Genomic DNA, 13,033 nt, shown 5'->3' with positions numbered 1-13,033 from the left:
ATTGTTCATAACTAGTTGAATTTGTTACTTTTGAAAATTCTGGGGTGACTTGTTTTATTATAAATCCAGAACAACCTTAAGATAACTGGCTTTTATTTAAACCATATTTTATTTCACTTAAACTCTAGTTCCATTTGAATTTAACCATATATAACCTCTATCTAGATGTATTGACTATTTCTATTTTTAAAAGGAAAAATGCATTAATAAGACATAAAAGCATTGCTGAGGTTTCACAGAATCTTCGACAAATTGAAATTCCTAAAGTGTCAAAGAGAGCTACGAAAAAGGTAAGTAATCCTTCCAGTTTGAGATGACACAGTAAATAAGAATAAAAAGGCAGTGTCCCTACTTTTAGGAAAATGAACTTTGGAGGATACAGAAATAATATTAAATATTTTTATGAATGTGTATAAAGCTATAATCCAAGGAATAAGAAAATATAAACTTGTTAAGAGATTAGCAGTTTTACTGAAGAGTGTGATAGTTAGAGGTAATGTGAGGAAAAACGGCGAGTAAATGTTAGGAATGAATTAATTCAAAATCTTTAATGTAGATAAGAAAACTCATAAAACAATAACTAAAATAAGCAAAGCGGTCGCTGGAAGAGAATATACAATCGTAATAGGACTTTGGTTGCATACCAGAAGGTGCTTTTCAATATGTTATGTTTTACTTCAATAACAAATTTAGGCCAGGCACAGGGGCTCACACCTATAATTCCAGCACTTTGGGAGTCAGAGGAGGGAGGATACTTTGACACCAAGAGTTTGAGACCAGCCTGGACAACATAGCGAGACCTTGTCTCTACAAAAAATAAAATTAAAAAAAATTAGCCAGGCATGGTGGCACATGCCTATAGGCCCAGCTATTCAGGAGTCTGAAACAGGGAGATTGCTTGAGCCCAGGAGGTCAAGGCTGCAATGAACTATGATTGTGTCACTGCACCGCAGCCTGGGTGACGGAGCAAGACTTCATCTCTTTTAAGTGAATGAATGAATGAATGAATGAATAACAAGTTTTTTGAAAAAGAAGATGATGACGGTCATGGAGCCAGGAGGTAGAGTAGTCCCCCCTTATCTGCAGAAGATATGTTCCGAGACCCCCAGTGGATGCCTGAAACCACAGGTAGTACTGAACCCTATATATAGTACTGTTTTTTCCTATGCATGCATAAGTTCAATTTATAAATTAGGCACAGTAAGAGATTAACAACAACAATAATAAAATAGAACAATTATAACAGTATAATATAATAAAAGTTATGTGAATGTGATCTCCCTCTCAAAATATCTTAATTGTACTATATTCACCCATTTTGGGGCCATGGTTGACTATGGGAAACTGAAACCGTGGAAAGTGAAATCACAGACAACAGGGTACTATTGTTGTTTTTTTCGTGGCAGTTGATATAAGGACTTGAGGTTTTTCTTGGTTGAAAAAAAAATAAACCTAGCTGGAATCTGTTTACTGAGTAGAATTAATGTCTTGCTAAGGAAAAAAGGGAGACTAAAAATACAATGAAACTTTTCAACTGCACGAACTATCTGAGAAGAGTTAAAATTCAATGAGAACTATCTTTAGAAGCATTAATTAATATAATAGTGGTTTGTTGTGTTTCTAGATATTTGTAGCTATCCTTTGGAATTGGAGGTGGGATTTCTTTTAACGGGTTAATGGTGTTCATTTTCTTAAACTTTAACTGTGAATAAAATGCAAATCTTACATATCTCACAATCCTCATTGAAGATTGGAAAATTCAAAACTGAATGGCCGAAAGTTGCCAGGCCTTTATTCTCACTAGATTTTACAATGATTTGCAGATCTTTCTGGCACACTTCGAGACTTTTGTTTTAGATTGCACAGGATAGTTTTCTTCTCTAAGATCAGAATTACGACTGGGCACAGTGGTTCGTGCCTATAATCCCAGAACTTTGGGAGGCCAACGCAGGAGGAATCACTTGAGCCCAGGAGTTGAAGACCAGCCTAGGCAACATAGTGAGACCTTGTCTCCACAAAAAATTAAAAAATTAGGTATAGTGGCGCACTCCTGTAGTCCCAGCCACTTGGGAGGCTGAGGTTGGAGGATCGCTTGAGCCTGGGAGTTTGAAGCTGCAGTGAGCTATGATCAAGCCACTGCAGCACTCCAGCCTGGGTTACAGAGAGAGACTCTGTCAAAAAAAAAAAAAAAATTTGAGGTCAGGATTTGATTGTGGTTAGTAACGTTTTTTCATGTCAAAGTTGGTACCATAGATAAGTGACAGCTGTTGAACTGAAAGGACCAGATATTACATTTTTAAAAGAATAAATCTCAGTTCTCCGAAGGATCAATATAGTTAACTCGGGAAGCAGTGAACTTACAACTTAAGTGTAGATATGTAGTATTAATTACATTAATGTATATTAATTTCTTTTATGCATCTTAACTCCATAAGAACACAATGATTTAAAAAAAAGAAGTTTGATCCTGCCCTAATACCTCCAGGACATACTCTCCTAGTTTTTCATTCAATTACATGGATTAACAAGGGTTGACAAACTTTCTCTGCAAAGGGCCAGATAGTAGATGTTTTAGCCTTTGCAGGCCATACGTCTCTGCAACATCTATTCAGTTCTTCTGCTGTAGTGGGAAAGCAGCCACAGGCATTATGGAAAGAAATGAGCATGACTGTGTTTCAGTAAAAACTTTATTTTCAAAAATAAGAGGTGGTCCAGATTTGGTCTGTACACTGTAGTTTTACTTCCCTGGATAGGAAATTGGATGTATGACTTTTTTTTTTTTTTTTTTTTTTTGAGATAATCCTCTGTCGCCCAGGCTGGAGTGCAGTGGCACAATCTCAGCTCACTGCAAGCTCCGCTCCCAGGTTTATGCCATTCTCCTGCCTCAGCCTCCCAAGTAGCTGAGACTACAGACGTGCACCACCATGCCCGGCTAATTTTTTGTATTTTTTAGTAGAGATGAGATTTCACCGTGTTAGCCAGGATGGTCTCGATCTCCTCACCTCGTGATCTGCCCACCTCGACCTCCCAAAGTGCTGGGATTACAGGCATGAGGCACTGTGCCCGGCCGGATGTATGACATATTTTTGCAATTATAGTTTCTCTCTTTAAAAGAGTTATTAATCAATATAAATAAGAATGATCACATCTCATTTCTTGTCAGCAAGACCTTGGTTATATCACTGAGACCATTTTTTAAGTTTCTGCCCATATGTGGTGGCTTCTTCAGTTATTACGATGAATTGAAAAAAACAAAAAATCTTTAAAAAAAAAAATTTCCTTGTTTTGATGCATCTAGGGTTTAGACTCTTGAATCTTCTACTGTAATAGCAAGTAAATAGCAGTCTGATAAAGAAATGTTTCTGAGAGTATAGCCACCCTCTAATTAATGTATATGGCTTTTCCCTTCTTAGGTAAAAAGGTATACATGATTATCATTAAAAAGTTAAAACATATAAAGTTAAAAGTTAGGGTGTTCCTTCTCCATCCATTCATCAGAAGTAATCACTGATGATAGTTTGTTGTGTATATTTCCAGGCCCTTTTCTGTATGTACCGGTAACACCAAAGATTTCTGCAGATCCATTATAGACATATATATAAATGATATAACTTAGAATACTTAATATTTTCTGTTTTCTTCCCTATCACAGATCTCTATGTTAGTACAGGTTGAGTATCTCTTACCCAAAATGCTTAGGAGCAGAAATGTTTCCAATCTCAGATGTTTTTGGATTTTGGAACAATTGCATTACATGTACTTACTGGTTAGCATCCCACATCCAGAAGTCCAAGATGCTCCAATGAGTGTTTCCTTTGAGTGTCGTGTTGGCACTCAGGAAGTTTTGGATTTTGGAGCATATTGGATTTTCAGATTAGGGATGCTCAGCCATATATAGAGAGGTCCTCCTTCCTTATTCTTGTAATGTCTGCATTGGATGGGTATGTAATTTAACTGTTTCACTCTTTGTGGGCATGTGTAGTGTTTTTTATTTTGTATTATTACTATATAGTGCAGCAGTGTTTGTGGAACATTTCTATGGTACATTTTATTATTTCTATTATGGATTCCTATAAATGAATTGCAAGAGTCAAAGGGTTCATGTGAAATCTTTATTCTTTTATTTCAATCAATGCCTATTTAAATTTTCTTTCTGGATTTTCTCATGTTTCAGGAGAACTCTCACCCTGCTCCTCAGCAGCCTTCCCAGCCAGTGAAAGGTACAGTGCAAGGTATACTGTTTTCTCAGTGTATATATTTATTCACTAGAATGACAACTTTATTTTTATTGTATGTATTTAAGCAGCTGCTTACAGGTGTAAATTAAGGCTTTGTATGATTGTTGGCTAATAAAGTATGTCCAAATACCATGGACATAGTCCCCTAGGAATAGTCTCAAAATACTGTATTTTGTAAAATAACTGGTCTGAAGTCTTTAAAAAAACAAAAAAAAACACACAAAAAAATTATCATAAAAGCCAGAAGAAAGGAAAAAGAAAAGAGGCAGTGAAACTGTTTTAGATGAATGGAGTTTAAGCATGACAGCTAAATGCATTCCATGATCTCTACTGGCTCTTAAATTTAGGGAAAAAGATACTAGAAAGGATATTATTGAGACAACTAGAGAAATTTGAAGAAGCGAGGTATGCTAGATAATATTGTATCAATGTTAAAGATATTTTGAGTGTAATAACGTCATTGGGGTTTTGGAGGAGAATGTCCTTGTTTTTAGGAGATACATGCTGACCTTTAGGAAGTGAACAGTTGCAATGTTTGCAACTTACTCCCCAATGTTTAGGGGAATAATGTACCTATAGAGAGAAGGAAGGAGAAAACAAATGTTGTCAGTTGGTGACCTTCATTGATGGGCATATGTTTAATTTTATTATTATTTGAAACTTTCTATAGATATTAAACTTTTCAAAACATTGGGAAAATAGAGAATAACAAACCAAATTTGGCTTTCAGGTCATAAATCAATTTCACCAACAGCCTAAGTTAGGTAACAGAAACTCTTATAATAGAGATAGGGAAACAATTTTTAAAACTTTGGTGTGTGTTATTGATGTCCTTAATAACCTTAATATGAACCTTTATGTCATTGATGGGTAAACACAAGGGTTGCTCCCAGTTTGTGGATCCTCGATTATTTGGTTTGGGTTTAAATGATTAATCTTTGAAGAATTCACCCTTGGTGAATTTTTGAACCACTTCCACCAGGCTATCTTAAGATTAAGGTATCGTCTGGCTAGATTTGCCGAGTGCTTCTTGATTTTCAGCTATTTTTTCTAACTTTGAGTCTAGATGATCAGAACTTTCATGCTTTGGAGTCAAGAATAGAATTTAAAATGTCCCCACAGCTTAGTAAAGTAGTCAGAAGAAGAAGAAAGAAATCTGTAGAACTGAAAAGAACAGTTCTCTACTCAATACTGAGCTGAATACGCAGCAGCAAAAAGGTCCAAAATGAGAAAAATAATCATAACATGGGCTATATTAAAAGGACCATGACCTCTGTTAGCCATCCTCTTACTTAAGAATTATCTCCATTTTACAATGAGTAAAGTTTCTAACTTACTAAGTGGTGTGGGCCTTCCTCATGTTCCTGAAGTTAGATTTAAATTGAATTCGTACTGGAATACTACAAACCACTGTATACCAACACATTGGATAACCTAGATGAAATGGACAAACTCCTAGAAAGATACAAACTACTAAAAACAGACTCAAGAAGAAATAGAAAATCAGAATAGATCTATAACATGTAAAAAGTTTGAATTAGTTATCAAAAAACTACTCACAAAGAAATGCCCAGGAGTAGAAGTTTTCACTGCTGAATTCTATCTAGCCTTTAAAAAAGAAATTAGCATTAGCATTTATTATGGTCAACTGATATTCAGGGTACCAAGACAATTTGATGGAGAATGAATAGTCTTGCACAAATGATGCTGAGACAACTGGATATCCACATGCAAAAGAATGACATTGTACCCCCTACCTCATGCAAAATAACGTATAAAATTTTTTTAAATTTACCAAAGTAGATATTTTTAATGCATTATGGGAATATACTATTTAAAGAAACCTTATTAGCATATGTGACAATAGCAATCTGTAGAGTAGTTTCCTTAAGGAGCTTCTCTGTTTTGGTTATCTTTCTTTTCTCAGATATGGCATTTATTGATGATAATTTTTGGCTTTTTCTTTTTCTTTTTTTTTTTTTTTAATGCTTTCAGAAGTGACCAAAGTACGAAGAAATCTTTTCAACCAGGACTTGCTTTCCCCTTCAAAGAGATCACTAAAGCGGGGATTGCCTAGAAGCCATTCTGTGTCAGCTGTGGAAGGTCTAGAGGATAAACTTGACAACTTCAAGAAGAACAAAGGTACCACATTTCAGAATAGCTAGGAAAAAGGAAAGGGTTATTCTGTAAGATTGGTAGTAATGTACTGTCTTTCTTTCCTGATTTAGTAATTTGAGTCTTCTTCCCTCTTTTTTCTTTCAGTCTAGCTAAAGGTTTGTCAATTTTGTTAATCTATTTTTTTTTTTTTTGAGACAGGGTCTTCCTCTATCACCCAGGTTGGAGTGCAGTGGTGCAATCTCGGCTCACTGCAGCCTCCACCTCCCAGGTTCAAGTGATTCTCCCACCTCAGCCTCCTAAGTAGCTGGGACTACAGGTGTACACCACCACACCCAGCTAATTTTTTGTATTTTTTTGTAGAGATGGAGTCTCATCATGTTGCCCAGGCTAGTCTCAAACTCCTAAGCTCAAATGATCTGCCCTCGGCCTCCCACAGTTGCTAGGATTATAGGCATGAGCCACCACACCCAGTCAATTTTGTTAATCTTTTCAAATAATTTACTTTGGTTTATTGATTCTTCTCTATTGGTTTTCTTTGTCTTTTTTTTGAGACAGAATCTCTCTCACTCTGTCTCCTGGGCTGGAGTGCAGTAGCGTGATCTTGCCTTACTGCAACCTCTGCCTCCCAGGTTCAAGCGCTTCTCCTGCCTCAGCCTCCCCAGTAGCTGGGATTATAGGCATGTGCCACCACGCCCAGCTAATTTTTGTATTTTTAGTAGAGACGGGGTTTCACCATGTTGAGCAGGCTGGTCTCCAACTCCTGACCTCAAGTGGTCTGCCCACCTCAGCCTCCCAAAGTGCTGAGACAGGTGTGAGCTACCACGTCTAGCCTCTGTTGGTTTTCTAATCTCAGTTTCATTTTTTTTTCCCTCTATTAGCTTTGATTTTTGTTTGCTCTTTTTCTACTTTTTTAAGGTGAAGTTTAAGCTATTGATTTGAGATCTTTTTTAATAAAGCACTGCTTTAGGCATATCCTATAAATTTTGATATGATTTGTTTTTGTTTTCATCATCTCAAGATATTTTCGAATTTCCCTTGTGATTTCTTCTTTAATCCATTGGTTATTTCGGAGTGCATTAATTTCCACATACATGTATTTCCTAAATTCTCTTCTCTATTCTAGTTTCATTCTGTTGTTGTAAAACATACTTTGTATGATTTCAGTCTTTTTAAACTTGAGACTTATTTTGTGGCTTGACATTTGTTCTTCCCTGGAGAATGTTTAATGTGTGCTTGAGAAGAATATGAAAGATTCTGTAGATGTGTGTTTGGTCTAGTTCATTTATGGTATTCAAGTCTTCTATTTCCTTGTTGAGCTTCTGTTTTATTGTTTATTCATTATTCAAAGTGGCATATTAAAGTCTCTAGCTATTACTGTTGAATTGTTTATTTTTCCCTTCAGTTCTGTCAATTTCTGCTTCATGTATTTTGAGACTCTGTTCTTAGGTATATATGTTAATAATTATTATGTCTTCTTGATCAATTAAACTTCTTACCAGTAGGTAATGTACTTTGTCTTTTGTAACCTTTCTTAGCTTACAGTCTGTTTTGTCTGACAATAATACAGCTCCCCACTCACCAGCTCTTTTGCATAGGATATCTTTCATTGTCCTTTTACTTTCAAACTTAGTGTCTTTGTATCTAAACTAAATATCTTATAGACCTCATAGAGTTGGAGCATGTTTTTTTAAATCCGTTCCGCCTATCTCTGCTTTTCAATTGCAGTACTTAATCCACTTCTATGAATGTAGTTACTAATAAGGAACAACTGTCATTTTCTATGTTTTATGCCTTTTTGTTTCTCAATTCCTCAATTCCTGTTTTTTGTATTTAGCTGATTTTTTGTAGTGTACTAGTTTAATTCCCTTCTTTCTTTTTCTGTATATTTTTAAGTTGTTTTCTCAGTGGTTACCTTGGAGATCACAATTAGCATCTTAAGCTTAAATGAACCTGGCTTTATGAATAAAGCCAACCTCTTTTCAATAATATACACTCTGCTACTATATATTTCTGTCTCTCTTTCTTTATATTATTGTAGACTGCATCTTTATACATTGTGTACCTGTTAATACAGACTTAAATTATATAGGATTAAAAAAAACAAAATTACCATAATGCTGGCTTTTATATTTATCTATATAGTTACCTTTTACCATTGCTTTTTATTTCTTCTCGTGGCTTTGAGTTATTGTCTAGTACCTTTCATTTTAGTTTTTCCTATAGGATAAGTCTACTGATTGTGAGCTCCCTCAGCTTTTAGCTATTTGGAAATGTCTTACTTTCTACTTTATTCCTGAAGGACATAGAATTTTTGGTTGACAGTTTTTTTTTCCCCCCTTCAGGACTTCAAATGTGACATCCACTGCCTTCTGGTCTCCCAAATTTCTGATGAAAAATCAACTATTAATCTTATTAAGCTGCTTCTCTATTGCTGCTTTCCAGATTCTCTCTTTGTCCTTGGGTTTCAACACTTCGACTACAATGTGTCTCAGTGTGAATCTCTTTGAGTTTATTCTGCTTGGAGTTCATGGAACTTCTTGGATGTATATATGTTCATGTCTTTCATCAGATTTTGGAAGCTTTTAACCATTATTTCTTCAAAAAATTTTCTGCTGCTTTTGGTCTCATTTCCTCGTTGGACTCCCATGATGTATGTGTTGGTACACTTGATGGTGTCCTACAGGTCCCTCAGACTTTGTTTTTTGTTTTTTGGTTTTTTTTTTTAATTGTTTTTTCTTTCTGCTCAGGCTGGATAATTTCAATTACCTTATCTTCAAGTTCACTGATTCTTCTGCCAGCTCAAATCTGTGGTTGACCCATCTAGTTAATTTTTTCATTTCAGCTCCAGAATTTCTACTGGATTCTTTTTTATCATTTCTGTTGCTTTATTGATATTCTCATTTTGTTCATACATTATTTTCCTGATTTCCATTAGTTTCTTAATATATGGTTTAAGTGAGCTCATTGTATGTATTTAGAGAAGTTGATTTAACATCCTTGATTAGTAATTCCAATGTCTTGGCTTCCTTGGTGACGGTTTCTGCCAAATTCTCTTTTCTGGTAAATAGGCCATACTTTCCTGCTTCTTTGTATACTTTGTAATTTTTTGTTGAGGACTAGTTATTAGGGATAGTATAATGTGGTAACTGCGTGGAGGTCAGATTCTGTCACCCCTCAGAGATTCCTGTTCTTTGCTTATTAAGGACTTCAGCTATTCATTTGTGCCTTTTCCGAACTATTTGTGTAAAGTATGTATACCTTGTTATGTGTGGTCACTGAAGTTTCTGTCTTTTATCTCTGCGGTCAGCCAATGACCTAAGAAGGATTTCCTTAAATGTCTGATTCAAGAAAGGAGTGGGGGGAAGGTGTGTCTGTCCCTTAATCTTCTGATAATTGGGAGAAATCCAGTGTAGCCTAAGACAGCTGAAGCCAAGGCAGTGTCTGCACTGCTCCTACAGGAATCTGCCTAATTGACCAAAGCATGTAACTCCCAATTTTTGGAGGACCAGGTCTTCACTGTCTGCCCTAGCACCAACCAGCTGCTCCTGGAATGTGGGCTGCTATCCCAATAGCTACAGCAGGGCTGAGAAAAGGGAAATGGTAGCTAGTTCATGCACATGCACATCATTCCCTTCCTAAAGATCAGCAGCCTCTCCCATCATCAAGCACTTCCCAGGTTATTAACAAGTATTCAATCAAGTTCACAGGTTCCAAAATAGTGAATTCTGATCTTTTTTTCTAGTTTACTAGTTATTTTGGTTGAGGGACTGACCCCTAGAGCTTTCTTCTCCATCAACCTCACTACCCCTGGAGATTACAATTATGATATTAACTTATAACAGCCTAGTTCTCACTGATACCAATTTAACTTTGATAGTTTATAAAAACTTTGCTATTGTATAGTTCTGACTATCCCTTCTTAGTTCTATATTGTCATGCAAATTACATCTATACATTGTATGCCCATCAACACTGATTTATAATCATTACTCTGTCTTTTAAATAACAGGTGGGAACAGTTACAAATAAAAAACACTTTTATAATGTTTTTCTTGTATAGTTACCTTTACCAGTGCTGTTTAACTCTTTATGTGGATTTGAGTTACCCTAGTGTCCTTTCCTTTCAGCCCATAGGACTCCTTTTAGTATTATTTATAGGGTAGGTCTGCTAATGACAAATTCTGTTTTATTTTGTTTCAATCTGAGAATATGCTGATTTCTTCTTCATTTTTGAGAATACTTTTATTGGGTATAGAATTCCTGGGTGACAGTCTTTTTTCTCTCAGTACTTTGAGTATGTCATCACACTGCCTTTTGTCCTTTGTTTCTGACAAGAAAGCAGCTGCTAATCTCATCAAGGATCTATACATGATGAATAGCTGCTCTCTGACTCCTTTCAAGATCGTCTCTTTTTCACTTTTGATAGTTTGATTACGATTTGTCTGGGTTTGGGTCTCTTTCACTTTATTCTACTTGTATTGAGTTTCTTAGATGTGTAGTGTCTTTCATCAGATTTGGGTCATTTTTAGTGAATATTTATTCAAATATTCTTCTACCTCTTGCTTTCTGTCCTTTCCTTCTGGACTTCTGGTATGTGTGTGTGTGTTGTTGTGCTTGATGGTGTCACAAGTGTCTGAAGCTCTGTTCATTTTCTTCATTCTTTTGTCTTTATCTTCCTTAGACTAGATCATCTCAATTAACCTGTCTTCAAAATTGTTGACTCTTGCTTCTGCCACCTCAAATCTACTTTTCATTTTTGTTTTAACTCTAGAATTTCTATTTGCTTTTTTTTTTTTTTTTTAACGATTTCCTGTTTTAAGAATATCTGTTGATATTCTCTGTTTGGCAAGTCATTGGACTCATGTTTTAGATCTTTAGATATGATTTTCTTTAGTTCTTTGAACATATTTAAAATAGCTGATTTAAAGTCTTGTTCTAATAAGTTCAATGTCTGGACTTTTCTCAGGGACAGATTCTATTGGCTGATTTTTTTTTTCCCCTCTAAATGGGCCATACTTTTGTGTTTTGTTTCTTTGCATAACTCATAATTTTGTTGACAACTGGATTTGTTTTATTTTATTTTATTTTATTTATTTATTTTTTGAGATGGAGTCTTGCTCTGTCACTCAGGCTGGAGTGCAGTGGTATGATCTCGGCTCACTGTAGCCTCAACCTCCCTGGCTTCTTAGCTTAAGCAATCCTTCCACCCTCCTTGGCCTTCCAAGTAGCTAGCTGGACTACAGGCATGCACCACCACTCTTGGCTAATTTTCGTATGTTTTTGTAAAGATGTGGTTTTACCACGTTGGTCAGGCTTGTCTTGAACTCCTGAACTCAAGCAATCCACCTGCCTCAGCCTCCCGAAGTTCTGGGATTACAGGCATGAGCCACTGCACCCAGCATGGATATTTTAAACAATATAATGAGGCAGCGCTAACAATCAGACCCACCCCACCCCTGCCAGGATTTGTTGTTGTTTTTGCTTAGTGACTTTTCTGAACTATTTGTTTAAATTTTGTATTCTTTGTCATGTGTGGCCGCTAAAGCCTCTGCTCAGTTGTCTTAGTGGTCAGCTAATGATTGGACAGAGATTTCTTTAAATGCCTGGAACCCATAAGTTTCACAGCCCCTGCTGAGGGGCTCTTTGTGTGTTGGGTCATGCCTTCAACACTCAGCCAGACAGTTTAGAATTCCACTTCACTTTCTGTTTTGCCAGAGCCTCAAGGTTAGCCATAGGTGGCAGCTTACAGGCTTCTCAAGTCTATCCTTGGCACATGCACAGTGCTACACTGTGTGTGGACTTTTGGATGCCTAAGAATGTCGTCAGAGGTTTTCAAAGTCCCCTGCGATGTCTCATTCCCCAATTTTCCCAGTTAAACTTTAGGCCAGCTTGTTATTGCACCAAATGTTACCACCACCCGAGGCAGCTGTGACATTTAACAATTCCTGCTGATTGTTTTCAGTAAATGCTGTCAGGGAAAAAGGTGGTTGACCTGTTCTGATTCAGGTCAAATTAAGACAAGCCTTGATTTGAGTAGGATTCTGCAGGGAACTGCCTGACAGGTTAATGGATGACAGTTATCTGAGAATGGAGTTTTGGAGGAGCTCCAGCCCCATTCTGCCCTGTCCAGAGGCTGCTGGGCTGTTGGTTTTCACTGTGATTATGGGCAGTTGATTTTTAAAGCTACCCTAGGGCTGGGGGAAGGTGTGGGGACTAAGGCAAGTTAAAGCTTACTGAGATCCAACCATTTTTCTTGAACAAATACACCCTAGATTGTTGCAAACCTTTAGTTAATGTTCAGAGTTCTGGAAAAGTTGATTTTTGACCATTTTTCCCAGTGATCTCTGTTCCTTTATGGAGGAGAGTGTTCAGAGGTCCTTACCTCACCATTCTTACTGGCATCACTCTTCTTTACAAGTCATTTTAAGCTCACTTTAAATCAGTCCTTTCATAAGTAGCTTGGCTGCCTACTCTACTGAGAAATTTTGTGCCACCTAGGTTTATCTTAATAATTAACATTTATGTGGCGTATCAGCATTTTCACATATTTCATTTAATCATAAATACTAGAACCACCAATTAGGTGTTAGTCTTAACAAGTGAGCAGTTTTCATTTTTTCAGGATTGCTTATGAGATAAAATTTTATATATATATATATATACTTATATATATATAT

At 36.4% G+C, this 13,033-nt stretch overlaps 1 protein-coding gene across 1 annotated transcript in view; it reads left to right on the top strand.

Moving 5' to 3' along the window:
* Positions 1–13,033, top strand: part of TICRR (TOPBP1-interacting checkpoint and replication regulator) — a 53,419-nt gene that overhangs the window by 27,232 nt on the left and 13,154 nt on the right. Inside the window, exons 13-15 of the mRNA XM_011948351.1 lie at positions 194–290; positions 4,175–4,232; positions 6,234–6,380. Of these exons, the coding sequence (XP_011803741.1) occupies positions 194–290; positions 4,175–4,232; positions 6,234–6,380 (302 nt within the window). The remainder of the gene's footprint in view (positions 1–193; positions 291–4,174; positions 4,233–6,233; positions 6,381–13,033) is intronic.

This window comes from Colobus angolensis, unplaced genomic scaffold, assembly GCF_000951035.1.
Source record: "Colobus angolensis palliatus isolate OR3802 unplaced genomic scaffold, Cang.pa_1.0 Scaffold278, whole genome shotgun sequence".
Taxonomy (NCBI): domain Eukaryota; kingdom Metazoa; phylum Chordata; class Mammalia; order Primates; family Cercopithecidae; genus Colobus; species Colobus angolensis.
Note: the sequence above shows the minus strand (reverse complement) of the source record. Positions and strands in the feature narration are given on the sequence as shown.